This window comes from Platalea leucorodia (genome assembly GCF_965183815.1).
Source record: "Platalea leucorodia genome assembly, chromosome: 21".
Taxonomy (NCBI): domain Eukaryota; kingdom Metazoa; phylum Chordata; class Aves; order Pelecaniformes; family Threskiornithidae; genus Platalea; species Platalea leucorodia.
Window position 1 is genome coordinate 2354834 of NC_138843.1, and position 27571 is coordinate 2382404.

Below are 27571 nucleotides of genomic sequence, written 5' to 3' on the forward strand. Positions count from 1 at the left end.
GCCAACGGCGGAGGGAGGCGGCCGAGGCGGCGGGCGGGCGCCGCCGGAGAAGCGAACCCCGGGGGCGCTGGGAGCGGAACCCTCCGGCCGCTGCTGCTGCCGCCGCCGCCGCGCGCCAGGCCAGGAGCGGTGACGCGGAGCGCACGGAGGACGACGACGCCAGCACGCCCCGTACGCGTGGGAGGGGTGACGTAGCACGCACACACCTGGGGAGGGCAGGCGAGGGGGCGGAGCTCCGGCGGAAGGCGCGAAGGGGCTCGCGCCGCGCCGCGCGGGGGACGTGCCGCGAGCCACCTGGCGGGCGCGGGGGGTGGGGGGGGGCGCTGTCAGGGCGCTCCCCCCGGCACCGCGGGGAGGGGCGGAGCCTGCCTCTGACTGACTGCGCTGCCAGCCAATGGGTCCTCGAGATGAGGAGGAAGGGCGGGCTGCGGAGGCGGGGGCGGGCTGCGGAGGCGGTTCGGCCCCGAGGCGGCGGCTGGGCCCCGGAGGTGGCGAAGGGCCCTGGGGCGGTTGGAGGGAGGAGAGGGGCTGTGGTGGTTGTCGACGCTTGTGGAGGCGATGGAGGGGGCTGTGGTGGTGGGCTCCGGTGGGCTGGGGGGCTGCGGTGGCTGCGGCCTGTGTGGTGGTGGTGGTGGGAGCCCTGTGGCGGTGCCAGGTTCGTGGTGGGGGGGCGTGGTGGCAATTGCCCCTGTGGAGGCAACGTGGGGCCTTTTATCCCCTTGTGCCCGTTGTGAGCCTGGAGCCTGCGGCCGCTGGTGCTGTGGCCTGCCTGCCTCGCGTTCCTGTTTGAAACGAGCGTGTAGGGTCTCTGCTAACAGAGGCATAGGCTGGGTAAGGGAGTTATGCAGGGGCTTTAAGTGTTTTGAGGCAGACGTGGTAATTAAGAAGGATCTGGTATTATAGTAATACCTGCTCTAGCTGTAATACCTATTATACCTGTAATACCTAATATAACAGTGTGGTGGTCAGAAAGCTGAGTTGCTCTGAGGGGAGGGTAGTGGAGGTGGCCACGGAGATTCTCCGAGGTCAGGGAAGGTGAATGACTGGGCTGTGCAGGGAAGGTGAGTAGCATATGTTTCTACCCATAAATAAATAAACAAACAAACAGAAAGTTTTGGATTTGGGTGCCCTCATTTCAGCATGCTTTTATTAGCACAAAACAAAACTTCTGTGCGTTGTGAAAAACATTGATATGAAAGGCTAGGTATTCAGTCCCTCTTCTCTGCTAAAGCCTTCAACTATAAGATGCAAATATGTATCTCCTTTATAAGTAACTTTAATTTTATTCTTGCTTTTGGTGTAGGATAAAGCCTGGAGCTGAAACAGAATGTACCGCATTTGCAGCTGTTAGGCTGAAAAGATGTAGATGAAGATTGAAAAGCATCCTTGTCCTAGGAATATTATGCACCAAGCACAGAGGGGGAGAGAACAAGTAGAGAGAATACAGGAGTCATCACTTCTGCGTACAGACTGTTTGAATTAATCTTTAGCTTTAAGCCTCTATGAAGGAATAGCCTGTACCAATAGTTTACCATACTATAATATCACGCATACATAATTCAGGATTCAGATTAAAGTAGGTTAATCCAACAAGCCACTAAAATCAGAGGGCAGAATGGTAAATTGACTGCTGAATTATGACTGTCACATCAGTTTAACTACGGTTACAGTTTAACATGGTGACATCAATTTAATCAGTGTATACCCACACGTAAGTTCATCAGTGTTACAGGACAGTTTGAATGTTGAGACTCTTGATTCCTAAAGGTGAAACAGAAATGAATTAAAACCCACGGCAAGTTTGGTTGGAAAGCATCCATGGATGAACTAAACTGGTACTTTCTTAAAACAAACTGGAAATTAACTGTTTCGTACTTCAAAGAAAAGCATAACTGTGAGAAAATATGAAATCCTACTTGAGGAGTAAAGTGGAATTAAAGAAGAAATTTATAAAAGCAGGTAGGCTCCTTGGTATGATCACTTATTTATTAATAAACAGAATGTACTCACAACATTTGGCCAGTTTACAGAATCCTCAGAAATTTTGGAAAGCGATCAAAGTTTTGATGCGCTGCTGGACTCCCTTCCCTGTCCCCTGCATAATACAGAAAGTAACAATGCTTTTAAAGAGAAGTTGTTTGGAAAACTCGCTGAAAATTGCAGGGCCTTAGCTCACGGTGCCACCAGAAGGTAAATTTGGCTTCTGATATGGAGGCACCAAGGACCGTTGGCCGCGCTCACGGACAGGATGGTGCTGCTGTCTGAGGTGCTGAAGCTGGAGGGCTGCGAGGAGATCCCCCACCGCACGGTACGTCCTGCTCCCCCGTCACGCGAGGCAAAACTAAAACCAGAGTGAGCCAGGTGTGAAAAGCCTGCAGTTCACTTTGATATATTTTGACAAGGGATCAAACTGGCAATTTGTTGTGGCCATTGGGCTCCTGGGTACCGTGTTTAAAAATGGAGACCGCCATTAGTCTTTACACCAATATAGAGGCATAGCTTGTGAAGAGGGTACGTTTGAATTTCATGACATTATTGCTTAACAGTAGTTCACTGCATGCTGGAAACTCTGTGGACTACTTTGGTGCTTTTAAAGATAAGCATGGAGGCACGTACACAGGCTGCGCTACAAAGCTCCTAGACAATATTTTTTGTGTAAGCCATGTTCTGTGAAAGTTTTCTCTTAAATCTGGGCTAACGGAGAGGAATGGCTCTCTGACTCATTGGTCCTTACTGTTGTGCATCCAATATGAAATTTAAAAAGATAACACTTTAGAAAACTGGAACGCGTTCTCTGAAAATGTTGCTGCTTTACTGTTTTTATGCATGATTAGAAGCTAGAATTCGCAGGACATACTTAGCCACAAGAAGCTATCCAAGAGAACAAATGTGGGTGAATTTGATTTTAAAAAAAGATGCTTTCTGCTTGCTTCCATGAGCTAAAAAGTTTAAAGTGATTATCTTGAAGCAGTGATAATAAAGGTTCCTGATGATGATAAGCGTAAAACTGATGCATACAGCAGTTTAAGTGTTGGTAGAAATAACACGGTCCTGACTCAAAATAATTGGCTTTGCCAGAGGACTTTCCTTGAACCTCATTTTAATTCCAAGACACACCAGCGCTGGGGTTTGATCGCATCCTCCACGCGGGGCTGCAGAAGAGAGGGCTGAAAACAAGCTGTTAGGAAAAGGAAGGAACTGATTGGTCTCCGCAAACTCCAAGCCATGGAGATAGTGCTAGGAAGTGTCATCGTGACGTGAGGGGTTCAGAGCCAATCATATGGAGTGTGAGGAACCTTTGCAAAAGTGCTGCTTCAAATGACAGGGTGGGATAAAAAAAATGTGTATTTTTATCCTGGGATAAAACAATTCAGGTTCGGGGGAAGTGAGTATGAAGCGGAGAGCAGGTGTTCTTGACAAAGAATGCTTAAGGAATGCTCACACATTACACTTCTGATAGTGGTGGCAGTGTAAGTGCTGTGGTTAGCAATGCATTAACATATTGCAGAACAATAGATGCAAGCAGTAAATTTGTTACGCGTATTTAACCACTTTACCTTCTTACCTGCTCTGTCGCTTCGCATCTGCATTTTAACATCTCTTAATTTCTTCTTTTTTGTTTAATGTTCAGGTAACTCGTACTGTTTTTAAAGTTCTTCATTTTCTGTCTCTCTCTGTTTTTCCTTTTGCTTGCCTCTTCCCTAAAACAAATCTTCACGTGAAAATTCTGCACAATTTCACCTAGTTTACCTAGCTTGAGTACCAGTAAATGGAAGAGCAAAGAATACCTGTTGTTGTTTTTTTTAAAAAGAAAAATTATCCCCCTGTATACTGACAAAATTTCAATAAAAGAAATTTTTTTCGTTTAAAAAAATGCACCAAAAATGCAGCAACAAAGCAAAAAAATTTGAAGGCTATGAATTAGCTCTTCCATTGCAGATGTTACAATTCTTCTCAGTTACCACAAGAGGGACATAGAAGGAAAGCTAATGCAGCGCTGGGAAAAAAAAATCAAAAGAACAGATTGGCGCAGGTTCATAGCAACATACATTTTCCTTTTGTTTAGGAAGATCTTCTGGGATCATAACATTCCTATAGCTTCCTTCATCCCAAATAATCTTTAAAAAGCTTTATAGACCTTAGAAAATGTGATAGTAGGCATTAATAACTAAAATGGATTTTTTCCCAGAACTTCATAATCTTTCCTCAGCTTTTTCCTATTGGAATGTCTGTAGTAGTGTCGGGACAGGGAGCGGTTGGCCTAGCTGTATTTTTGTTCCATCTCTAGCTACTGGACCAACAAATATTGCAGCATTGAGTAGGCATGTGGAGAAGGTGGTTATGGAGCTAGTTTGCTTATTTAATTTTCACAAATTAATGGCTGATGATGCAAATGGCATAAGATCAGAGCTCATATAAATGTCTTCGTGAAACAAGAGGACCATAAAATCCCCTTCAGTAAATATCGAAGTGTTTATTGGGCTCTTGTGGAATTAAAAAGCACAGTCCTAATACGCACTAGGTTGCAAGTAATGCAGCATGTGTGTTTAAGGATATGCGGTCTATTAATCCCTAATGTCCATAAAGCTTTACCTCCAGCTGTGGTGAGACAGAAGCATCACGGGTTGGGCATGCTGCTTTATGGAATCGGAACATAATACTGTGAGAAAGGGCTGTTCTGAGTAAGGTGGAAATAAAGACTTTTTTTTTTTTCAATTATAGCTTTATGGACTTCAGCCTTAATGCCTAAACTTCTATGACAGGTATTTTAACATCACATTAAAAGATCTCTGTCAAGTGCTACTAGATTGAGCGGTCATTTTTAAAAAGCCCTTTACACAGAATGTTTTCACAAGCTAAAAGCATATCAGGAAAGTATTATTGTGTAAATGTAAGAATTTCTCTAAGGTGTCAGAAATCTAAGTGCAACAGTAAATGCAACCTAGCTTTGATTTCAGGAGTGCGAGTAATGTGGTATAGAAAATTCAGAGAAAAGGGCTATTACTCATTATCAAGGGAATCTCAACGCTTTTATCCTTCAGCAAGTTGTGTAATATTTCTGTTTCAACCGATTTACCTGCAGGTTCAATTGTGGCTATAAAGAGTATTCCTGAAGCAAGTCATGGGTAGGTAACTTAAAACAATGAAGGAAAAGGAGGAGAAGATCTTGACGTTTCTTCGGTGATCTTGAATGAAAAAGGTACTTCGATATTACGGTGATGAGTGACATAAAAAGATAATAGCAGTATATGAAAGCCAGTAACTGAAACTAGCTGTAAACTCTATGCTATAAACCTCTTTTCTTTCACTGTCTAAGCTAAGCGGTTACTAAAAAGCTAATAAACTGTGAAAAGGTAACTTAATATTAAAAAGCTCATCAAAAATACTTTATTTCAGCATAAAATTTGAAATCCTTCCCTTGAAAAATGTATTAAAATCCTTTGTAACTCCCACTCCTTGAAAATAGCTGAAGTGTGTGTTCATCCTAAACAATGCCACGTTAGCACAGAATCTGAATTCAAGGAACTAATGTAGGGGAAAAATCTTTTTATGAACAGAGCTTCTGGCTTTCTGCAGGTTTTTGGTTGCAAAAGTACTGTGTGAAGTGATCGACTTCTCTTTAACTGGCCACAGGAGTTAAAGATTGCTAGCAAAAAGGCATAGTTTCTAAAATCCAAGAAAAAATGCTGGAGTTGATGGATATATTCAAGAAGATATTTGAGAGTATCTGTTACCTATTAAATCTGTCTTTGGTAGGAGTTCTGGAAGGGGCAGACTTGTTAAAAATACTCGGTTTCTAAAGGGGCATCAACGTTTCTTTAAATGGGACTTCAGGACAGATGTTGTTGTATCTGAGCTTAAAAACAAATTTTGAAGCTCTTGATTGACTACAAAGAGTGTACATGTTTCTTTGTTTTAATTTCTGGCAGTTGTCCTAGGCAGATGGAGAAGCAGTGAGGTTATTTTGGTATAATGTAAAATCCAGTACTTCACAAAGGGTTTTGATGTGTGTTTGAATCTTGTGGGCTGGTGTTCCTCCCTCTGTTTTAGTGGGGAAAATAGAAGAGTGGTGAATTTTCAGGTTATCCCTGGTGTCTCATTTAAGTTTATAAATACTTTGAGTTTTAGCAACATGACTTCTAATGTGGTAACAACTTGCTTGCTTCTCAAAGCATTACTGCTTTACAGACGTGGTTTCTACTTTTGGGGAAGGTAACGTGCACGGGGTTAAATATGAGGTTGTTTTTGTAAAGAGTATCTTAAGAGAACAAATAGTTTGAAAAACAGTATTTTTTGAGTCCCACCCTGTCTTTTTCTTTGCTTTTTGTTTAAGTGAATAACATACTTGCATTCTCTACGTATAAAGTAAAACCTTCCAAGTAAATCCTTCTTCCTGCTGTGAGAGAAGTCTGTTAATTTGGCACTTGTCTTAAAAATGAAATAATGTAAGCAATCCAATAATTAGGTGTGTTGCCCTTTGGGTTTTGCCGGGGGGGTATCTAAACACACATGTAGGAATGTGTGTTTAGCCATATAATGTGGCTACATGACTTATATGAGTGGTTCAGATTCCTGCTGGGCTAAACACCTGCATCCAAGATGGTCTTTGTCCTGAAATATGAACCAGTTAATCTTCTGGTCTCCAGCTCTCAAGAATAATCCTCTCTGTTTTTTTCATGGACATCTCGGTTCCTTTTGATGTGAAATGCAGAATTCACCGGCCAGGCCTTGTCTTTCCGTGGCACATATTAAAGGTTCAGAAAACAATGAGTGTATGAATTTTCATACTGTAGTAGCGGCTATAGGTAGGACTAGTAATATTAACTGTTGCTTTTCCTTTATTTCTTGCCTGAAAAAAACCCACGACAGATCTAGAATTGAGGGAGACCAAACGTACTAGGTGTCGCAGTAGTTTTGCCATCATGAAAGCCCTTCCATTAGAAACCCTGTATTTCTGATGCCTGGGGGTGAGTGCAGGGCAAGAAAAGGTTGGGTGCCTGAACCAGACTGGTTTCAGGATGGAGAAGCTTACTTGAAGTGGAAAGAATGTTTTCTTTGCAGAATGCTGTGGATTCGAGGAGGAACCAAGCCAGTACTGAACACAGGTCATGAATGGTTACAGTGCAGCTTTGTAATGCCTTCCCAGAAGTGATGAGTTCCTTGGAAATGTACCCAGGCCACTGGTGGAATTTCATCAAACAGCATATGAAAAGATCAAGAGGACAGTGGGTCCCAGGTCTTAACAGTACTCCTGAGAGTGAATGTTTCAGTTGATTATACCCCCCGCTTCCTAAACACAGAGGCCTTAAAATACAGTGGATTTGCCCCTGCTTGCTTGGAACAAGGTTTCCCACTATCAGATTGATGTTAAAGAGTGTTTCATGTAGTTTCTTTGCTAAGGGTTATTGGTTTTCCCTTTCTCAGTACAGTTTCATAGCCTGCTCCTGAGCTGCTAAGCCAGGGCAGACGTGGAGCGATTCTCTCACCCCAGCTTGGTGGTGCTGGTTGCTGAGGCTTCCTCAGACTGGATGATTTAAGACCCAGTGACCTGGCCTGGGAGCAGCAGCACCCTGATTGCAACACCTCAGGACCTTCTCTGGACCTGATCCAACCTGCCTTCTACTAGGCTTTCAACAGCACTTCCAAATTAACTGCCTGGCTAGCCTTTGCTTTTGGCTTTTCCATGTGCTGTGTGAGGAGGCAGAGTTCCCACCGTGGAAGGCAGCCAACGTGACAGCGCGTAAATAAATGGAAAGGTGCTGGAAGAGCTATGAAAAGATAGAGAGATAAGGAGTCCTTCCACGCTGTTCCCTCGAGTGTCACGCAGACCAGCAATTATCAAGTGGTGCCATTTGAGATTCACCTTGCAGAAGCTGCTACAGGTGCTATAATGAAAGTGGAGTCTGCTTGAATTCCTGGAGCCTGAGCAAGGCCCATGGCAACGCTACGAACCCATTGTGGAGTCTGGAAACTGTGAACTGGGGCTGTTTTTACTAAAAAGGTAATTACTGGCCTTGATTTATGATCAAACAGAAGTTTTCAAACAGCTTCTCAATTCTGGTCCAGAAATCCATGAGCCTTATGTCATATGGAGGAAGCCCAGAAGAGAGAAATTTTTTTATGTAGTTGTTAGCAAATGTTATTAAGAAAATGAAATGTTGCTGAACTAGATCCTACGGCCTTTATTTCAGCTATAGTATGAAGACAGAGCAAAGGTGCTATGGGAAGCTTTCTGGCAAGCAACTGGCGTTGCGATCTCAGACAAGATGCTAACATATTAGGCCACCTTCCTGGCAGCAGATTAGTATGTGACTTTGCTGGAAGAGATGATTGCAAAAAGGTTATGAAGAAGGTCTGGAGAGCAATAATTCGAAATAGCGCTTTAGTAATGATGTCATTTAAACAAAAAAGTAATGTTAAACATTGGGCAATGAACTCCTTTGGATCAAGAGCAACACAGGGCCATTAGCCAAGATGCAGAAGAACTTCTACAGCAGGAGAAGTTGCACAGTGTAATAAAGAGCTTGTGGAAAGCCCAAAGCATGCAAGGTCATGATGGAAAAGCCATCTTAGACTAATCCTGAGGAGCGGCAGGATACATAACCCAGTATTTTCTATGAGCGTGAGGGCTTACTAGGAAATGGAGGGGAGGAAGGTAGTGTAACTCCAGTCAAATAGCATATTCACTTGTGATCAGTCCATGTGTCTTGAAGTCAGAAGGCAAATCTTGGGCTAGCTGGAGCGCTGGAACAGCCTGAATGATTGCTGTGATCCCAGACTGATCTTGAACTCTTCTCCTGGGGCTCGAAACAAATCCAGTTATAACCTGCATCCACCTCCTTTACAAAACAAGGGATATTATTCTTGTGGACTTGACAACTTGATGAACATCGGGAAGCATCAAAAATATCATTTAAAAACTGTGTTGTTACCATTTTTTTCTTCATAGGATGACCCATTATGGTGCTGCAAGTGGTCTGAATTGATGGATCACTCTCAGGCTAGGGTATGGAGATTAGCCCTTTACTAGCAAGTCTGTATAGTTTTAAACAAATTCCCAGTGAATTCAGCTATGAACAGCTGAAGGCCTGGTCAGCTGTGTAGGAGGCTGCACATGCCTTGCTCTTTTTTTCCTTTTTATACCATTTGTTGCATATTCCGCTAGAGGCCACCACAAACCTCATCTAAAAAAAAAAAAAAAAGAAAAAGAGGGGGCACCTGCAGTACTAAATGGCAAAAGCTACTGTTTTATAGGGAGATTTAGAAGTGGAACTTGGATCTCCCTAGAAACAACTTCTCTTCCCGCTGTGTTAGGAGTAACTCCCAGATGTGACTTGAAGCCAGCAAATGACCTCAGGCTGTGAGATCAGATTTTGCTGAGTACACAGGGTTAGACATGTTCATTACTCTTTCCAGAAGATCTCCTATCCAAACCATGCATTGATATTTGATTTCCTTGGGAAATATTGGCCTTCACGGTAGCCTTTACCGCATTTGTGTATAGAGACTCAAATTTTCAACATTGTCTCCTGCCTTGCCAGTAGAAAGTTGCTTTTGTCATTGCTATTTATTCACCTGAGGCGTGGGGTTCCTGGAATTGTGTGCGCTTTCCTGGAAGAAGTGTCGAAGGGTGTAATGGCTTGTGCAGAAAGTATTCAAAGACTGAAGAGATGTCAAGGAGAGACACGGCAGCTGGAGTTTAGGGAGAGCTCTCGGATTCCACTCTCATGATAGGTATTTCTCTGGCCCTCGTTGTCTCAGGAACTCAATGTCGCTTACACCCAAAGTGTTTTGGCTTGAATAAAGGTTAATGGAAGAAACTGCCTGCTGTGCTAGCCAAAAGCAATTGGCCTTTATTGAAGGAAGCATTGCGAAAATTCAGAGGATCGAACTTCTAGTTTCCATGTGGAATTAAAATTAGAGTAATTCTGTGACCATCGCAATTAGGCTAAATATGTGTCCTTGCAACCTTTGGATGGGAAGAGCAGTTCAGATGAAGCAAGGACTTACTCTGAATCTTTACACAGACCGTGATACTGAAAAATATTGTGAAAAAGATTAGATTTGCTTTTGTGGCTGTTTTTCAGCTTTGGGTGGGATCAGGAGAAGGACTTGCCAGAAATCTCCAGAGCCAGTTCATTCCTGTGAGATTTCTGGTCTGATATTTTCTTGAAAACTCAGGAGGTTTGGATTAGTCTCCAGACTCCATCTTTCTGGAGAGCTTCCCACCACTTGTGAGCCTGTGTACACGCCATTTTTCCGTTTCTCTTGGGGTGAAAAAAAAAAACGACCCATAGTCTGGATGATGTTGAATTTTCCTCTGAGTTTATAAATGATGTACAAAGAAGCACAATTGTCGGATAAAGCCAGAAATCTGTAATGTCTCAAAGGTTATGAAAATAAAATGTGCATGTGAAAAGAGATGTATGATAAGATGAGCTGACAGTATGCGTGCCAGGAAAAGCATGCATTTAGTAGCCAGTGGCTTCTTTGTTTCCACAATCCGTGACGTTGGTGAAACAAGCAGTTTTACAAATGAAACCGTTTACTTCGAGGCTAATAGGCCTCTTGCATTGATTCTTTTGACTAGGACCTGTTAAAATCTTTCTGGTAGTCTGGACCAGGTAGCACAGACGTTCCCTTCAGCTTTGTGAAAGCTGCAACTCGAATAACATTTTTGTGTCGTACCTGTGTGCTTTCAGGCCTGAGTGGGGAGATACTTCTGCCTGAGAATAGCTGAGTATTTAACGTTGTTATCTAACCAAACGTGAATGAGGGCTCAGCTGCCTGGCTCTGTGCTATTATTTCTGTTTGAAAATTCATCTTCGTATTGTATGAGATCTCTCTTTTGAGAGAGACAAAGTGCTCCTGCTTCTGAGGACGATACCTGTCCTTCCCCACCCCCAGAGCGTGGGCCCTGTGAACATCTGTGTCTATTCATTCCTGTGACAGCCGTAATTATCTTTGACAGAAAGCCTCTGGAACGCCTCAGGCAAACACTGGAAGGGGGACAGCAGCGTGGAGAATATACTGCCTTGTGATATAATGGGGTCTGTCTAGAAGATACCGGGTTTGTCATTCTCTGCTCATCCTTGAGGAGCTGGCATCCTTTTGTGGTCAAGATTTTGGGAACAATTAATAGAAGACGGTTTCCAGGAAGAAGATTCATTCTTGTTTGCTCGAAATCTAACAAAAGTTATTAATCAGTTGAAGTGGGCTATAAGCAAAAAAGATTGAGAAAATATTCTGCTCTACCACCATCATAGGAGGAAGAGTGGTTTTTGTGGAATACTAAGGCTCTGCTATAATACTAAACCCATTTTCTTTTTTCATATTCAAGATTCTCATTCTACGTATGGATAATGAGACCACTTTAGAGAACAGCCTTGACAATCTGCTGGTGCTTCCTATATCCCATTATTCTTTGTGCCCTCCGTGAATCTCCTAGTCATCCTGATTCCACGGCAATCGAAGAAAGCACCTACACTTGAAGAATTTTCATTGTAACTCATAAAAGCTTTTTCCCCATTTCCCTTGTGTAAGAAAAAGTCACATTTCTGCATGCAAGTGTTAAACTACTCATGTTAAAATGGAACTTAAGTGTGTAGCATTTTCCTGAGACAAGGCAAAGATTATTCCATTTAGCGATCAACGTCTTTTCCCCCTTTCTCTGTCCCATCCAGTATTTTGAAGAGTTGAGTTCGGAGAAAGCAATGGTCAGGCTTCTGACCTCATGCTTTCAGCATCCCCGTAGCCAGCGAAGGTGTGAGGGAGGATTAATACAGTGTGATCTATCCTTCCTTCCTCATCATACAAGATAACTCTAATTTTCAGCACTGAAAAAGTTTGTCTCTTGCAACAGCTGACTGCAAATTACATTTTTATAGAGTACCTCAACAGTGGTCTTTTGATCACTGGTGTCCTGAAAAGACCTGATTGCTTGGTGCTGGTTTTGCTTATTTCCAGCTGTTAAATCACACCAGATATCTTCCGTCTGGCTTTTGGTGTGCGGGTTTTTTTTTTTTTAAATGTAAGCAGTAGAGCTAATTGCTATGGAGAGGTTATGTGAAAAAGAGCAAATGGGAAGAAAAAAATGGCCCCCGTTGTAGTCAGTAAGAGAGGAAATGTCAAGAGAACTATCATTAATCTTGAATCAGCACTTATTAACAAGCTACAGCTTTTTGCTGCTTATATCCAGGAGACCTGAACAGGTTTGCTTAATATAACTTCGGGCATGGAAAATTTCTTGATGTTCCCTGGAGATGTCCACAGAAAGGACACCTTTGTGGTCTGTCTGAACACGGTTATTAGAACTACTGGTCCGGCTTGTTGGGAAAGGTACCTTACCACTTCATACTTCTGAGGCAGAATAAACTGTGAAGTTCAAATTTTCTCTGTGGGTCTTTGGGATGTGACCATAGAAAGCACAGTTCTGTCTCCCGTGAATGGATGCTAACCATTCCTTGGCTCTCGCTATAAAAAGCAAGGTTTTCTCTGGACTCCCAAGCCAAATGTTTCCCTTTTTCTGCTGTTCTGCACTCTGCTATGTATTTGGCTGTGCTCTCTGTCCCAAAGGTGTCTGTGTTCTGCTGGTATTAGGTATGAATAGATTGTCAAGTTCCTTGGGATCTTCCTTGCTGAAAGGAACGATGGAAACTTGAGCTTTTTTTGAAGCTGCATGGCAAAAGGCTGATGGCATGTGCCAACTTGTGGCTCGAAGGCAGCAATTTGAGGACAGCAAATACTGATCTCTGTAATGCTTGTATATATGATACAGAAATAGTATTATTCATACACAGTATGTGCATTTACGTATAGCTACCGAACTAATCACGTGTAGACAGCTCCGGCAACATACCAGAGCAGATTTCCAGGGTCCCTCAGGTTCAGTATTCTGCCTATGAAGGGGTCAATGCCAGATGTTTCTTTTGAGTTAATAAGTCTTGGTACATGATCAAAACCAAGTCAGTGCTCCCTAAGAGAGGCCCCCAGACTATTAAAAAGTGTACGTGCCGTCTGCCCACCTACATGTGTGATCTCAGAGCACTGAGCACTTCCAGTCCCTCCTGTAATGAGACAATTCCTGTTTACACTCTTGCTGAAGACCCCTGGATTACACAATGAGAAGGTTTGACCACAGGGATGAATTATATACATCATTAAGGGGAAAAGAAAAACCAATCTGCTTAGAAGAGCTTTTGTTTTTAGGGTTTGCCATCCCTAAGAGTTTTGGGAAGTGACTTAGTGAGCAACGAGTGAAAGCAATCACTAAAACTGTGGTATTGTCATTATGACTCTGGGAGGTGTCTTTTAGTAGCAAAACCCAAAAAGGGAGACTACGGCCAAAGCAGTTTTGCTGAAAAAACCTGCATACTCTAAGCATTAATGATATTCCCAACAATAATTCCCAGCAAGACATGATGGCTTAACCATTGCATCAGTTTGCATCTCTCTTGGTCAAAACAGCCTTCAGTCTTCTCCTTTTTTCCAGTACAATTCAGTTAATTATTCCCAGTTCCCTCAACGAGTCTGAGCTCCCGCTGGCTCCTGGAGCAATAGTAGCTCATTGTTGCAAATGAGCTTAATCCAGTGTTAGAAGTCTTTATTGTCTCTAATAGAAAATGGCATGAATAGTAAAGGAAAAAATGTGAGATGTTTCCTGTAAGGTTTTAACAACCCTCCTGGGTGTATGATTACGACATATGCTGGGGAATAGTTTTGAGCAGGGTGGTGGTGGGGAGAAGGAGCTCTGGCAGCATTTTACACCCCCATCTGTAAGCCTCGTTACAGCGAGCTGCTGGAGAGGAAGGGAAGGATGGGAGACGGCTCTTCTTGATCTAAACACACCACTGCTTTTCAGCCCCTTGGGCTTCTGATTTGTCATAGTTTGTCTTCAGGAGGCTTAAACGCGAGGTAAAGCAAAAGTGAACAAGGGCCGATACGAAATTTGTGGGCCCTTTGATTGGCCTCCTGCCCTCAGTTTTGTAAAAAGCATTTTAGTTCCAGGTGTCTTAGTTCTCTTCAGACAGGATTATGTTGACGCGACGCCTCAGGCATTTTGGAAGGGGTAGGATTATCAGTGTGGGACCCAGGAGTGCAGAACATTTGACAGTGCTGCGACTTTTCTAGAGACAAGAAATTAGATTATCAAAACTCAGCAAGCCACTGGGAAGTTCTGGACCATATTTTAAATGGAGGACAACATTCAGGGTGATCTTGTAGCCCTGCCTCCAGATAGACCTTGTCACCAGTCCTGTCACTGCCCTCGTCTCCTGCTGACTCCCTGGATGGGGCTGCTGGTAACCACGTAATCCAGTAACCTGGGCGACCTGACCAGTCTAGGTTAGCCTCATTCATGCTTCCTGCTGCTCTCCGAGTATTGGAAGTTCAGTATCACATCTGTGATGAAACCCAACTGTGGTGTTCTCACTGTGCACTTAAGACACTTTGCACTTAAGACACTTTTTATTTGTTGCAGGGCTCTAGTTGTTTCATATTTTCTCCTCTTGTAAAAGTACAGCTTTTCTTGCTGGTGCTCCTCAGAGTTCCTACGTCATCGTGTGTCGTCCTCTCAGCCAACGTGGGCAGAATATGTCACTTCCAGGAAGATCAGCCACTTACAGTGGTGGTAAGGCTGCCCAGACAATATGTAGTATCACTTACTTTAGATGAATGTGCATGTGCTATTTTTTTTTAGTATCTTTCCCTGCCAGTGTTTGTGAATGAAGATTCCCCTTCTTCAGAGAAGAAAGACGGTTTAGTTATTACAGCGCTGGCACGAGCTTTGGGCTTCCAGGTTCAATTTACTTGCGTGGTGTGACCTAGCGCAAGCTGCTTAGCTTCTGAGTGATTCAGTTCCGTGTCTGTAGAGCAGGATTCTTTACTCCTCTGAAGAGTAATGTGGCAATAAAATAGGCCATTTAGCGCTCTCATGGTTGCTACAAATCGGTTATCTTGTTGGGAGTCTCATTAGAGAGATCAAGAAACAAAAAACCTTCTGGGACAGGAGTTGCTTCTGACTCTTACTGGTAGCTTCCTAGGTCAGGTCCAGAGGTGCAGGGAATCTGCCCTGATGACACACTTGGAAATTTTCTGACTAGCACCTTTCTTTTCCCCCTACCCCAGCATTCACTGAATTCTTTTAAAAAAAAGGGGGGGGGGGAGGCGATAAAGGCAGCAATTTCTTGATCTGTGTTTGATGGCTTAAAAATGTCTCCTACTTATTAAATGTGCATTTGTTGTGTTGGCTATTCAACAGCAAAGATATTGGAAAACCCCTACTCAGGTCATACTAGTTCTGGTTACTATTTTTGGTTGGGGGTTAGGAGCTGAGGATAAAACAAAGAGTTTTAATGTGTTCTCGGCTCATCGGTCTCTTTTTTGTTGGATTCCTCCCTCAGACATTGGAAAGCATCTCTGCGCCTTTTTTCAGAAACCGTTTTGCAGCTGTTTTTATACACGAACATCGCGGTGTTTGTGTTTTGTCGCATTCTAAAACTCTAAGAAAATGCTCAGGGTAAAAACGGATGTTCCCTTGAAAGTCAGCCTTTCATATGCAGAAAGTATAAAAGTCATCAAATTTCTAATAGCGTTGAGGGAATACGCAGGAAAGTTGATGCTTCTGGAACTCTAATCTTACTTCAAGGAAGGCCCCGCTTTCTGTGGTGCAAGGCAGTGGCTTCCTCCCGGGAGCCGTCCCCGGCACAATGTGCCAACTGCTGGGATCCTGTGGTTGTGGCCCGGCGTTACGTCGTTCTGCCTATTGCCACAGCGAGTTGTGTGGCTTTTCTTTTAGCTCATGTGAATGGCTTTACTGCCATTAGTCAAATTCCATTAGTAGGGCAGAAAACAAGAAGAATGAATGATAAAGTTAGCGTAGCGTGCAATGGAGCCATGTCCATTTATTTTATTTTGCAGGCTTGATACTCTGTCATTGCAGTTTGCCATTGATTAAATGAAAAAAACATTAAAAGCACTCATAAAAGGTCTTCAGTGACCTTCAGTGCCTTGCTTTCCCGAGACGTTCAAAGTTAGAGACATAAACCAGACTGCAGCAAGCTGTAACTCTTCAAACACGTAACAAACCACAATGGATTATTCCATCTTGCAATGAATGAAGCATATGGGGATGTTCTTAGCTATTGACTGATGGATTTTGTGTATAATATTTGCACCGCTTTAGGTGTTTATGTCAAATAAGGAATCTGTCTTCCAAAAGCATCGGTGCTATTCTTTACATTAGTTAATACCTAAACTTTGTTACCTCTGGACTGCAAATAGTTCAAGTACAGATCATTTAGGAATCCTGTTTGTTGAGATTGTGTTTTAGCAACAGATTAAATAAGTATTTGTACATAATCAAGCTGTAAAATCATGCTTTGCAAACTTTTGAAAGTAGGTTTTTGTTTTGTCTGGAAGCACATAGTAGAAAGGACAGGACTGAAGACTCTGCTGGCAGCTGGGCCTCAAACTTCAGGGCCCAGTCCTTTTCACAGTGTGTATCTTTGGAATTTGCAAACATTAGACAATAGCATTCAAAATAAGCACGAGCTGAAAAAAACTGTGTTGTGAAATTCTGCTGTGTTGGGCTTCTTACTGATCCACTCATGAGGGAAACAGAAATGAGTATTGCATAAATGTATCAGGTTGGTTCAACTTCAGTTGTAATCTAGCAGTTCTGCACAACAGCGGATGTATCTTCTGAGTCATAGGTCGTTTATGTATTGTGACAATTAACAAAAATCATGACTGATTAAGATTTAGTTGAGACATCAAGACTTTTATTTCTCTTAGAACTGACTGACTGTTGACAGTCTGCGACAACTATGATCATTTCTCCTCTCCGCCTTTCTATATTGGTTGTATAAAACTTGGAAGCTGCATACATTACCAGGTTCCTTTACGACAGAATAGAATTGAAATGCGAGTTTTCAAATATGTAGCGCTACTTCAACGGAGGGACTAATCTGCTCTCTGAGTCCATGGTGAATAAGAAAAGAAGCAATGGGCTTAAATCGCATCCCTCGGAAACATTTTCTAACAGTGGGAATATAAAGCATTGGAAGGCTGCCTGGGGTGGTTGCGGAGTCTCCATCGCTGGAAGCATTTAAGAACAGGGTAGAGAAGTCTTTGTGAAGAGTGCCGTAGGAACTATTGATCCTCTAGTGGGAGGAAATGAAGGAGAGGGTTTTTGAAATCCTGACTGCTCATCTTTTCTATAATTTGGTTTCTTACGACCATAAATATATAAGAAACATTGTAAAACACTTAGCATACCATTTCGGAGGGTGTAGGTGTTTTTCACTTATTTTTAGAACTTGACCTTACAAGACTGAAAAATAACTTTTTCCTTCTGACTTTTGTTTTTCACTTGGCAAAAATTAGTTAAAAACACAGAGATGGAAAATATTTAAACTTTAAACTAGTATGAGCTTTTCTTTTTGTTGTTTGTTTGTGTGCTGGTTTCATTTGTGATGTCAACTCCAGTCAGGGAAAAAGGTGTAACTAACCTGGCACTGCACAGAGTGCAAAACCACTTTTATACTGAAGCCCAAATAAACACTATCTACTGCTCACTTTTTTTTTTTTTTAATCAGTAATGCTTAAAAAATGATACTGAAAAATCTGGAAGATGTTTCCCCATCAGATAATAAGTTCACATATATCAGCTACTTTTGAATTTGTCCTTTTTAAACAGACACAGGCACCCACAAATAACCAAGTCATGACCAAACACTTTCTGATCTCCTACTGGGTGTTTAAGCTGCGTTAGAGTAGTGATTTACAGGGATTCCTAGCCCTTAGATCTGAATATAGAAAGGTATAAAATGAGTCCAAGGAAAATAAAGGTAGGAATGACCTCACCCTGTGGAGACACCGTGTCTTGCTCAGCTCAAGAAAGCTCTGTAGAAACGAGCTACATTTTAATTTGTACAGTTATTTTGCTACTATCAATTAATAGAAATGATCCCAGAAAATGTTGCAGACTAAAGAGAAATGGCTTTGGGTTTCTGAAAGGATGTAAAGACATACTGATCACTGCCTTAATATGCAGAAGACTTATTTGTTCAAATATTTAACATCGGTGTAATGCAGATTTAGTATGCTTTGGTTCATTTAATTTAGAGTAAGTGAGCAATAATAAGCCCTGTTCTGTCACCATGCTGTCCTACACTAATTGTTGCTGAGGGAAACGAATGTCATTTCTCAGCAGTGAACATTCCTGACTTTACTGCGTTTGAGAACTTGCATCTCCTAAGTACATACTCACAGTTTTCCTCTCGTGCTGTAACACCTCAGCTAACTGCAAAGCTACTTAGAAGTAACGTGTGCTCCTTGTGAGCCAGGTCAGTACACTCGCCAGCCTCCACTAAGAAATTCCTTATTAGTGACTCTTGCAGAGGCGAACAGAGACGGTGAGGTACTTGCAGATCGTCCACTTTGCAGATTTGCGCCTTACCAAAGTTCTCTTTTTCTCTTCCCTGTGAAGAGATCCAGTTTTGCTGCTGGTAGCCCTGAACGGTTTAAATACTTCGGTGCCTTGCAGCTTGGCCATACAAGGTATTCTTCAGAGCACCTCTTTTCCTTTTGTCCTTTGCAGTGACTCCAGGAGCTTGGGAGATTTCTTCTTTTTAATGTCAATTATTTGAGTTTCTTCAGTCCATAGTAAAACCAAAGAAAATGATCTAGCTTCTCTATCATATGGTTTTGATGTTAACTCAGAATGTTAATGTTTTGGTTGTTAAACAGTAGGCATATTAGAAAATACAGTGAATTTTACATATAATGTGGTCACCGCTTTATAGTATTATAAAAGGGCATGCGATTCTGGGCAGCTGAAAGTGCTCAGAAAAATGCTGAATTCTGTACAGAGGAAGCAGAACGCTTCTTGATAGTCTTCGAGCGCTCTTCCTGGACACGGATACCGCTCCGCTGCTGGCTGGGGGTCACGCTGTTTTACAAGCCAATTTCACATGGTCTCAGAAATGGTTGTTTCGAGTCAGCCAACTAGCTCTTCTCAAAAACTGGGGGTTTTTTGGCCCCTGAAAACTTAGAAACACAGAAGTGTCCAGTTAGCTGGATACTGGACTCTCAAGCAACTTTTTTATTAGGTGTCTGACTTTAAGGTTTTTTTTTTAATGTGGGTTTGCTTGCTTTTATGTCCTGATATCATTGAGTAATACTTTACTTAGATAGCAGAAAACATCATTGCTGCTCATACATATTTTATTTGCCATGTATTGAATAGTTCCTTTTCTCTTTTAATTTTTTTTTTGGTAGTACTAGGATTTTGACTGTCTCATCACTCTATATGGACATCTGTTTCTCCATATAAAGCCAATCTGATGTCAGTTGTTTCCGAGGTGACCTCACAAGTGACCTTTGTCCATTCTTCATTCCATGTGAGTTACATCTCTTTCTTTCTGGAGTTTTATGACTTCTCCCCACTTGAAAAAAACAGATTTTTTCTAAATAGTTGGCAAGATCCTTCCTTTATTAATGTCCTATCAGGCTTCTGTCGAAGTAATGTGCTTTTCCCTTAAAATTCTCCACTACCATAAGAGGTACCACTGGGCTTCCTTGCTTGCCGTCTGGCAGGGTCCTGGACTGAGCGGTCTGCAAAGGCTGAATGTCTCTCTCGCCTCTTGACAACAGCATCTTCAAACATAAGCTGGACAGACATCAGCTATCACTGTTTCAGGTGAAAGACTCGGTCCCTGTGGGATGGGTGACAGGGCATTTTCATTCACTCTCCATTTGTTGCTATCAAATAGAAACTGTAAATAATATTTCCCAGAACATCACTGGAAAAAACACTGTATTTTATCTTTAATAATCAGTTGCCATGGTTTTGATTTGTCCAGAAGGACCCAGAAATGCTAAAACCTGGGAAATTCAGTTGTTCTGAGTTCCAGCTCAACCACTTTTGCTTACCACACGTATCAAACCCTCACAGCTGATTTACCTGTGGGTTGCAGCAAAAAGTCACTTGCTCTGTGTAACATGATATGGCATGTGCGCCAGGCAAGCAGAATCATACGAATGCCGCCTAGGTAACACATGCAAATTAACTTTATTTTCGGTATAAATTTGCTTGGTGCGAGAAAACGTAAAATCTGTCTGCTGCAGCATTCGCATAATATAAAACTAATAATATTTATTTGCTTACTTTAGTGAACATGCGTGCTCACCAGCGCCTGCAAGACTGCACCCAGGTACCTTCGAGAATTGTGCACAGCCACAGGGATGGGAAGTTTTCTCCTGAACATGGGAGGTCTGAGGTCAAAATGAGAAAAAAAATCTTTATGTAAATATCCAAGGATCCTGCTGCTATAACACTTTAAAGACTGAGCTACTGTTTCCTGGGGCTTTCCTGTCTGTGTCCCCAAGGGTGTTGTATGATCAACATACTGACAGATTTCACAATCGGACTGTGAAAATGTGTGATCAAGAATTTCACTGGTCTGCAGACTAACCTTTTTCACAGGTCACAGTTTAACTTGCAATTTCCTTGAGGTAGTAGCTTTAAGATTTTCTTTGGGCAGATTTTCTTTGGCTGTTCTAGATGGATTTCTCAATCCGCTCTGTGTCTTCTGATGGAAAGTGCTGGATTGAGACTGACTGATGGAAAATGCTGGATTGAGACTCATTCCTTCACAGACAAGAAACAGCAAAGTCTGCCTTCCTTTCCTGCCGTCATTTCTGCACTGCATCCTTCCTTTAGGCAAGCCTGGCTGGGGGGTAATAAGAACATCAGCCTCTAAGGGCTAGTACATTTGCCCAATCCCTCTCCGAAATAGGATGTGATAGCTTCTCTTTGGAGTTGGAAGATGATTCCATAATTCTTCCCCAAGTGTGAGTGGTGAAACTGTCTTCTGGGAGTTTAAAGAGCCTTTTCTGAAACTCTAGTGAAGTCCAGATGTCTCATAGCTTTTGTGATCTTGTGAGCAGTTTTAGAAGGAAAATCTGTGAGGGATAAGGCTATGAATCATCCGTCTATCCTGTGTCCATGAAGACGAAATAAAAACCCCGATCCAAAAAGAATCCATTTAATTCTGGAATTTTCTGACCTATTTTGGTGCAAGCCGGTCTAAAAAAAAAAATCAAACTACTCTCCTGATGAGTTTCTCATATTGTTTACTTTTGTAACGTTCTCTGTGGACTAGCAGCCAGAAATGACGTCCACCCCTCGTCCAGCATCAGAGAATAAGAACTTCAGAGGAAGGAATGCAACTTCATAAATAGCAAACCACAGACACTAATGGGGAGCAGAGGCAAACCTGCAGGTTAAAAATTCGTTGCAAGAGAAGCCCATACATCCACACTGCCTGGAGATTCAAAGATGATTTCAGCTCTAGCCTTTGTTTTTCTCCTCTGCCTCTCTTGTCCCTTTTCATCATGTCAGCAGAGAAGAGCAGGTAAGTAATTTTAATTATATTTTCTGGATTCGTATGCTTTCTAGACTCCTATGAAAATTGTGTTTTGCAGAAGGGAATGAGGAAGAAGGTAACATTTCAACTGCATCTACTGAAGCCTAAAAACAATGTTTAGGGATTTTGTAGTTTCATATGAAACTCGAAGCTTAACTGTGTAAATGTGCAGTCTTAGATTTTTCCCCAGTTTCCCTCCTGAGTAGTGAAGTATTTGAAGAAAAACATTTATTCTAGGGCAACTGGAAATTTTGTTGTGTTTTGTAATGACCTGCAAGAGACACTTTACATTAATCTGCATTTTGCATGTGATTTATGTTAAAAAACCAGAATGTCCTCTAGCAGGATCCTTGGACAGCCTCTCTGCTTGTGCACATAGAGCTCAGGGAAGCCCTGACTTCTAGGAACGTAGCCGTGCTAATTTCATTACAAAAGTTCCACTTCTCTGAACAGCCCGTTAGGGGAATGCTCAACTCGAAGAGGATCTGTGAGATCCGGCAGACTCAGACTGTGTACCAGCGATTCAGGTGTGTGCTTGTGGAGCAGAGTGAGTCCACGGAGAGGGATGCACAGTAACGGAAATGTCTGCAAGTCCACCGATTTCCTTTGGAAATCGCTCCTGAGTGGTTGAATCATTATTGCGAATTTGAGTATTAAAAAAACCCCAAACTTTTATTTTAAATTACATCTTGCTACTGGGAATGGAAAATTCTTCCCTGGAGTAACGGAAGCTGCCTGAAGCCTTCATGCAGAGTTTATTCAAAACTTCTGTTTGAAGTTAGAAATTATATGCAAGCTCCTTGTTTCAATAAACTCAGAAACGTCACTTTAATTCAGTCTTTCTGTCTTGGAACGACACGTTTGCGGTACTTTCCATTTAGTTCCCAAACCAAAATGTATTGGAGATGTTACAAATATTCATAAAATCCTCGTGGTCCTGTGCGGGGAAGCCCATGAGGCTTTCAGGCTCATTTGTCACCTGAGAATGCCGAAGCTGTACCGAGGCAGGAGCACGGGCGCACATCCTGCCTTTGGCGCTGGCAAACCCTTCATGCTGAAGGAGGCAGACCCCGAATTCCAGCTAACTTTCCCCTGAACACACAGTGCTGTTTGTAGAAGATAGTGCTATTTCTCTCTTCATACAGGTTTGCTTACGTTGTAGGCAAGGTGCGACTCCTGTTAGAGGACCAGTTAATCTAGAAAAGAACTAGAGACATGAGGCTGTACTTTCTCATGGCAGACAGAGTTGAACTTTGTGTCCAATTGTTTTTAAAAGGTTCAAGTTTTCTTAAAACTTGCATAATTCTAGAAACAATGAGCTACTTCCATTCATTCTTCTTGAGTGAAGCTGGAGTATAGACTGGATTTTTAGCATGTCTCAAAGGACTAGGCAAGTCTAGAATCTAGCAGATGGGAGGGAAAAGTCACGTTAATCTGCCCTAGATGACCTCGTAAGATGATTTATATCCTCTGTTCGGCATAGCTGAAACAGGACTTTGCAACGTTGCATGGATGAGCAGAGGTATCCCTTGTGTCCCAAAGCCACTACATGGCAATTTGAAACTGCCGCTGCCCAGAAAGAACCCGTCTCCAGCAAGAAAAAAGTCTGTACCTTGAGAACAGGCGAGGCAACGGCCGATGTGCCGGTTTTCCACGTTCAGTGCTTGGCAGCACGTTTGGGCTAGACTCAGCAAAGGGCCTTACTTTGGTGGTGCCCTTCACAGCAGCTTCCACAGCACTGAATTATTAATTTGCTTCTTTTGGCAGCAAAGCCTTCCTATGTGTGAACTGCAGAGACCACGCCAGATTAGCAGCTACCACAACTGCCAGCCTGCCAGGCCGATTTGTTTGCTGAGGGGTAGCTGTTACCTACCCGACAGGCATGGCTGATGATCACTGCCTGCCCTGCCCAGAGCAAACGCTGCCCTATGTGCAAGTCTCTGTTAATTCCAGCAAGCTCCTAGTTAGGAACCGGCAAGAGACTGGTGTGGAGGAGTCTGTATCTTTAGTATTAAGCTGAAGTTAATAATATCAGTTGGTTTGTACCGCTAATGGCTCTTCTGTGTTTTTCCCAACCACTTTGTTTTTTTTAGGAGGGGACGTTGGGCCAGAAATGCTGGAAGAGATGAGAGAAACTAACCGTGTGCTAATGGAAGTTCGAGACTTGTTGAAACAGCAGGTAGGTGAGAAAGGGCCCTAATTCCTTATATGCTGCACGAGGGAGATCGCTGAATCCTCTCTCTGCCTTACGTGCTGAGTTCTGGAATGGGGGGGCTGCTGCTTGTGTTAAGTGAAATGAGCAATAGAATGATTGTGCTGCAAACCCGAATCGAGAGGTGGTCTCACAATCAGATCTGTAATTCTGAGATAAAGTGGATTCATTTGAATTCCAGATTCTGCTGCTCAGAACCGTGTCTGCTGAAAAACAGGGTACATGGCGAATGAACTCTTAAAAAAAAGACAAGCACACACAGTGTGTATATATTTAACTGGAAAAGCAAGTCACTTTTTCCTTGGTTTTGTGGGCTCATGAAATCAGTAGAGAGTCCAAACTTGGAAGATGGAAGAGACCTTTCAGCCATCTATTAGGGTCCTGGAAAGGGAAGTCATATGGAGTCTAAACAAGCTCTGTATTCACTCTTTCCTCTTGTTGTTTTAATCCTAAGCCTTTCTGGCTCCAGCTGTTTCTTAGGGAATTTGGAACTTCTTGGGTGCTTAGATCTTTTCCCATTTTAACGAGGAGATGGTGGTTTGTCTGGTCAACTCTCTTTTAAGTACAGAAAAAGGTTCCATTCTGCCTTTATCCACCCTGGGAGCTGAGGGCAGCAGCCTCTGCCTGCCAGATAATTGGAATGGCAGACAGGTCTCTGTGCCAGTGCAAACTGGGCGGCCTCTAATCTGCAAAAACATCTGTTGCATTGAGTTACTCTCACATTTCAGGCTGCTGCATAAATACCCAGTGTTTACTAGGAATCAGGTCAGACATGGTTCCTGGCAGCCTCGAGCAATGATTTCCAGTGTTCCCTTCCAGCTTAGCACTGCTTCTCCATACAGGTTTTCTATTTGTTCTTTCTCTCGCTCTTGCCACCTACTTTTTTTTTTTTATCCATGGCCTTTTTCTCAACAGCGCTTTCAAGAAAACTCTTCCTCAGAAGACAAACTTGCATATAGCACTGGAGAGCCAAGGTGGCAGTTCATAATTTCTTCATCTGTGCAAAGATTTTCTAAAACTTACTTTTCCTTGAGTCAGCATCTTGGGATGTTGGCAATAAGGATGGCAAAAGGCAGAACAATAAAAGGCCAGATCTGCTCTCCTGAGCCAAAGGCTGAAGGATTCTTGGCACAAAGGAACCACCGATACTCATTAGCAGTGCTCCCAATTCTCCGCTCTGCTCTCTGTCACCCTCTTCTAATGGGAGATGTTCTGGGGATTTGGGTTAGATCTATCTCTGCATTAACTATTCAAAATACATTCCCCCAGGCCGTGTTGGAGGGAAGAGGGAATCTAACATAGAATGAAAGCTTGCTCTTATACCTGGGAGCTGGCAGAGGGACATGAGTAGAAGCTTTTGTCTAGTGAAATGACTTAATTGTGGAAACATGAAGTCCACAGGGTGTGGAAGGGTGGTCCTGAGCATCGGTTGTAGCTAGCCAGTAGGGCTTTTGCAGGAGAGAATTCTGCTAGGATTGCTAAGATGTTAGACAGTCATATAAATGTTAGCTCGAGACTGAAATGCTTACCTGTGCCTGTCCCCTATTCCTTTCTTCACCAAAGGAACGGCATCTTTGCGCTGCCGATGCTACAGATTCTCTCTTTACTGACGCGAGCCTGAAGGAATAGGAGCCTAGAGGAGATCAGAGGAGGTCTGGAGGGAGGAGCTTTCCTGAATAGATTCTAAATATCCTCGTGGCAACGGCATTAGAGCCAAAGAATGGCCTAAGCAATGTCAGAGATTATTCATATATCTGCAAAAATGGCTCACAGGGGAACCTCCTCCTGACTTCACCTATGCAGTACCTGGACTGCAGATGAAGCAGACCTCTCTAGGACTGCTAGCTCAGCACTTTCTCGAGCAGAAGACCCAAATAAAGTAGATACCTCTTTCTTTATGGCACTTGTTTCTGTGTATCCAAGTCAAGTGTTTCCTGCATCTGTGATAGAATAGTAGTATCAGGTTAGCCTGTAGAAACACTACAGTAGGGAGTAACTTACGGCAGGGAATACAAGCCACCTCAGTTTTCATAGTCTGCAACACAGACTCTGGGCTAAGAGTTAATTTGTAAGTAGCTGTGCAGTCTCAGAGAGACACCCTGTTTTCTGGCAGTGGGGCTGTTAGTTCGCGTGGGAGCAAAATTCAGCCTTTGGGTAACTGATGGTTCTTGTTTTCTTCTAGATTAAGGAGATAACATTCCTGAAGAATACAGTCATGGAGTGTGATGCCTGTGGTGAGTTACCGAGCTGAGTCCTATGTTCGACTGCCTCCTCCAAGTCCTTCATACCTTTGTGTCCAAACAAATAGTAAAATGCCACCTGTGACCATCTCCCCAAAGGAAATAGCTTGTTTCACAATTATATCCCGAGTGTCACAGGGTAATGCTCAATATTAGCGATGCTTTTTTTTCCCCCACACCATTCTGCATGAACGGACCAGTGTTCCATGCTGTTCTCGCGGTTCAATGGCAGCTGAAGCTATTGCCCCTTTCCTGAGCATGGGGTGCAGAAGTAGCCTTAAAAAGCTCATCTTTCCTTCCAGCAAAGCCCCAGCATTCGCTTACTTCCACTATTTCTGAAAGAAGCTTTGTTAGTGGTTTTGTGGCATACCATGCTGTACTTCTCAGGGTAGCGTCATTCTAGTGCTGCCCAACCGCGTCTCCTAATAACCCAGCCCGACATGGCTGATGTCGGAATTGCCTGGGAATGCACACTGGGTATCCTGTGGGATACAGCTGGCTACTCCTGAGCTGCAAGTGGAAGAGAACATCACCCCCAAGAGGCATTGCTCTGCTATTCCTTCCGTCCTAGTGCTGCCACCATCCAAGCAAAGAGCTTGTTTACAGAGGATTCAGGAAACAGGGTCATAAATTTTCCCATATAAATCTTGCCCTCTGCTCCCCAATAAATGTTTTTTTCTAGGTAGGACCTTACTTCCAGTGTATCTGGCTTTCAGAAAGCATGGTTCTTGGAGATGCTCTGTTATTTGCCAGTACACTCGAAGGGTGGAGCAGTAACCATTTCTGCATTTGGAGAGATTGTACTTCTGCTGGAAAAGAGATTAGCCAAAGCTTTTGGGACCTGCAGTACAGAAATGCATTCATCCACAGCAATTGTTTTAATAATGTGCTCATAAAACTGTCCTGAACTTTCTCTCTGTTACTTGATTTCTGCCTTCGCCACTTGCTATTCTGCTTTATATGAATTCTTCTCCTGTACTTCTTACTGTAGAATTTGGGCCTCTTTTAGTCATGCATTGAACAACGTGACTCACAGCAGTTGTGTGCTTCTCTCATTATTTCTCAGAAAGAGAAGTGTGAAGAGAAGAGGCCTTGTTTTCAGTGAAGACTTTGCTGCTGGTGGTGGTCGAGAGTTGGGTTTTGTTTTGTTTCAGGTTTTTTATGTTGGGCTTTTAAGCAGGAGAAAGCAGAAGCAAAAAGTGTCCTTGCCACTTAGAGCAGTGGGTGTGGGAGACTTGTGACAAATCTAGTTTCTGGGAAGGTTTATTCACAGTCTTGAACTGGCCTTCAGTGAAGTTCTGCGTCCCATACAGCTTAATTTTGCAAGTTCTCTTATGCTGTGGGTCAAGTTATGGGAATAAGGACAAAAACCTGGCATTTGGCTGAAAACTTTAAGGGAAGCTGGTGTGCAGCGCTGTGGGGACAGGCTTGATGTGCTTCTGAATAGGACTGCAGTACCATTTTATATGGCTTAGAATTTCCTACACATCACGGTACTTCATGCTTAGGTAGACCATATTGCTGTATTCCAGCCTAGAAGTGATGAATGTCCCAATAACAGCTTGATTTCTCATCTGCCAGGATGACGTGAGGTTTCCTAGCCTTGTGGAGACAACAGGTAGCATGTTATGCATAGCGGTATGGCGCGAGCCTGATGTGAGTGTGCTCCTGCTACACACCGAGCTGAC

General features: G+C 42.9%; 1 protein-coding gene across 6 annotated transcripts in view; it reads left to right on the forward strand.

Annotated features, from left to right (window-relative positions):
- The first annotated feature begins 101 nt into the window (after positions 1-101).
- The window catches only part of COMP (cartilage oligomeric matrix protein), a 37472-nt gene continuing 10002 nt past the window's right edge, over positions 102-27571 (forward strand). Inside the window, exons 1-8 of one of the 6 annotated variants that reach the window (XM_082331183.1) lie at positions 102-171; positions 1304-1959; positions 2164-2308; positions 5084-5200; positions 19282-19702; positions 20176-21419; positions 23525-23610; positions 25826-25877. In XM_082331183.1, coding sequence (XP_082187309.1) covers positions 21344-21419; positions 23525-23610; positions 25826-25877 — 214 coding nt within the window. In that variant the 5' untranslated portion in view covers positions 102-171; positions 1304-1959; positions 2164-2308; ... (1 more) ...; positions 19282-19702; positions 20176-21343. Of the gene's footprint in view, positions 172-1303; positions 1960-2023; positions 2309-5083; positions 5201-19281; positions 19703-20175; positions 21420-23524; positions 23611-25825; positions 25878-27571 lie in introns of those variants that run through there. The other 5 variants (XM_082331185.1, XM_082331184.1, XM_082331186.1 and 2 more) reach the window with 5 other exon arrangements.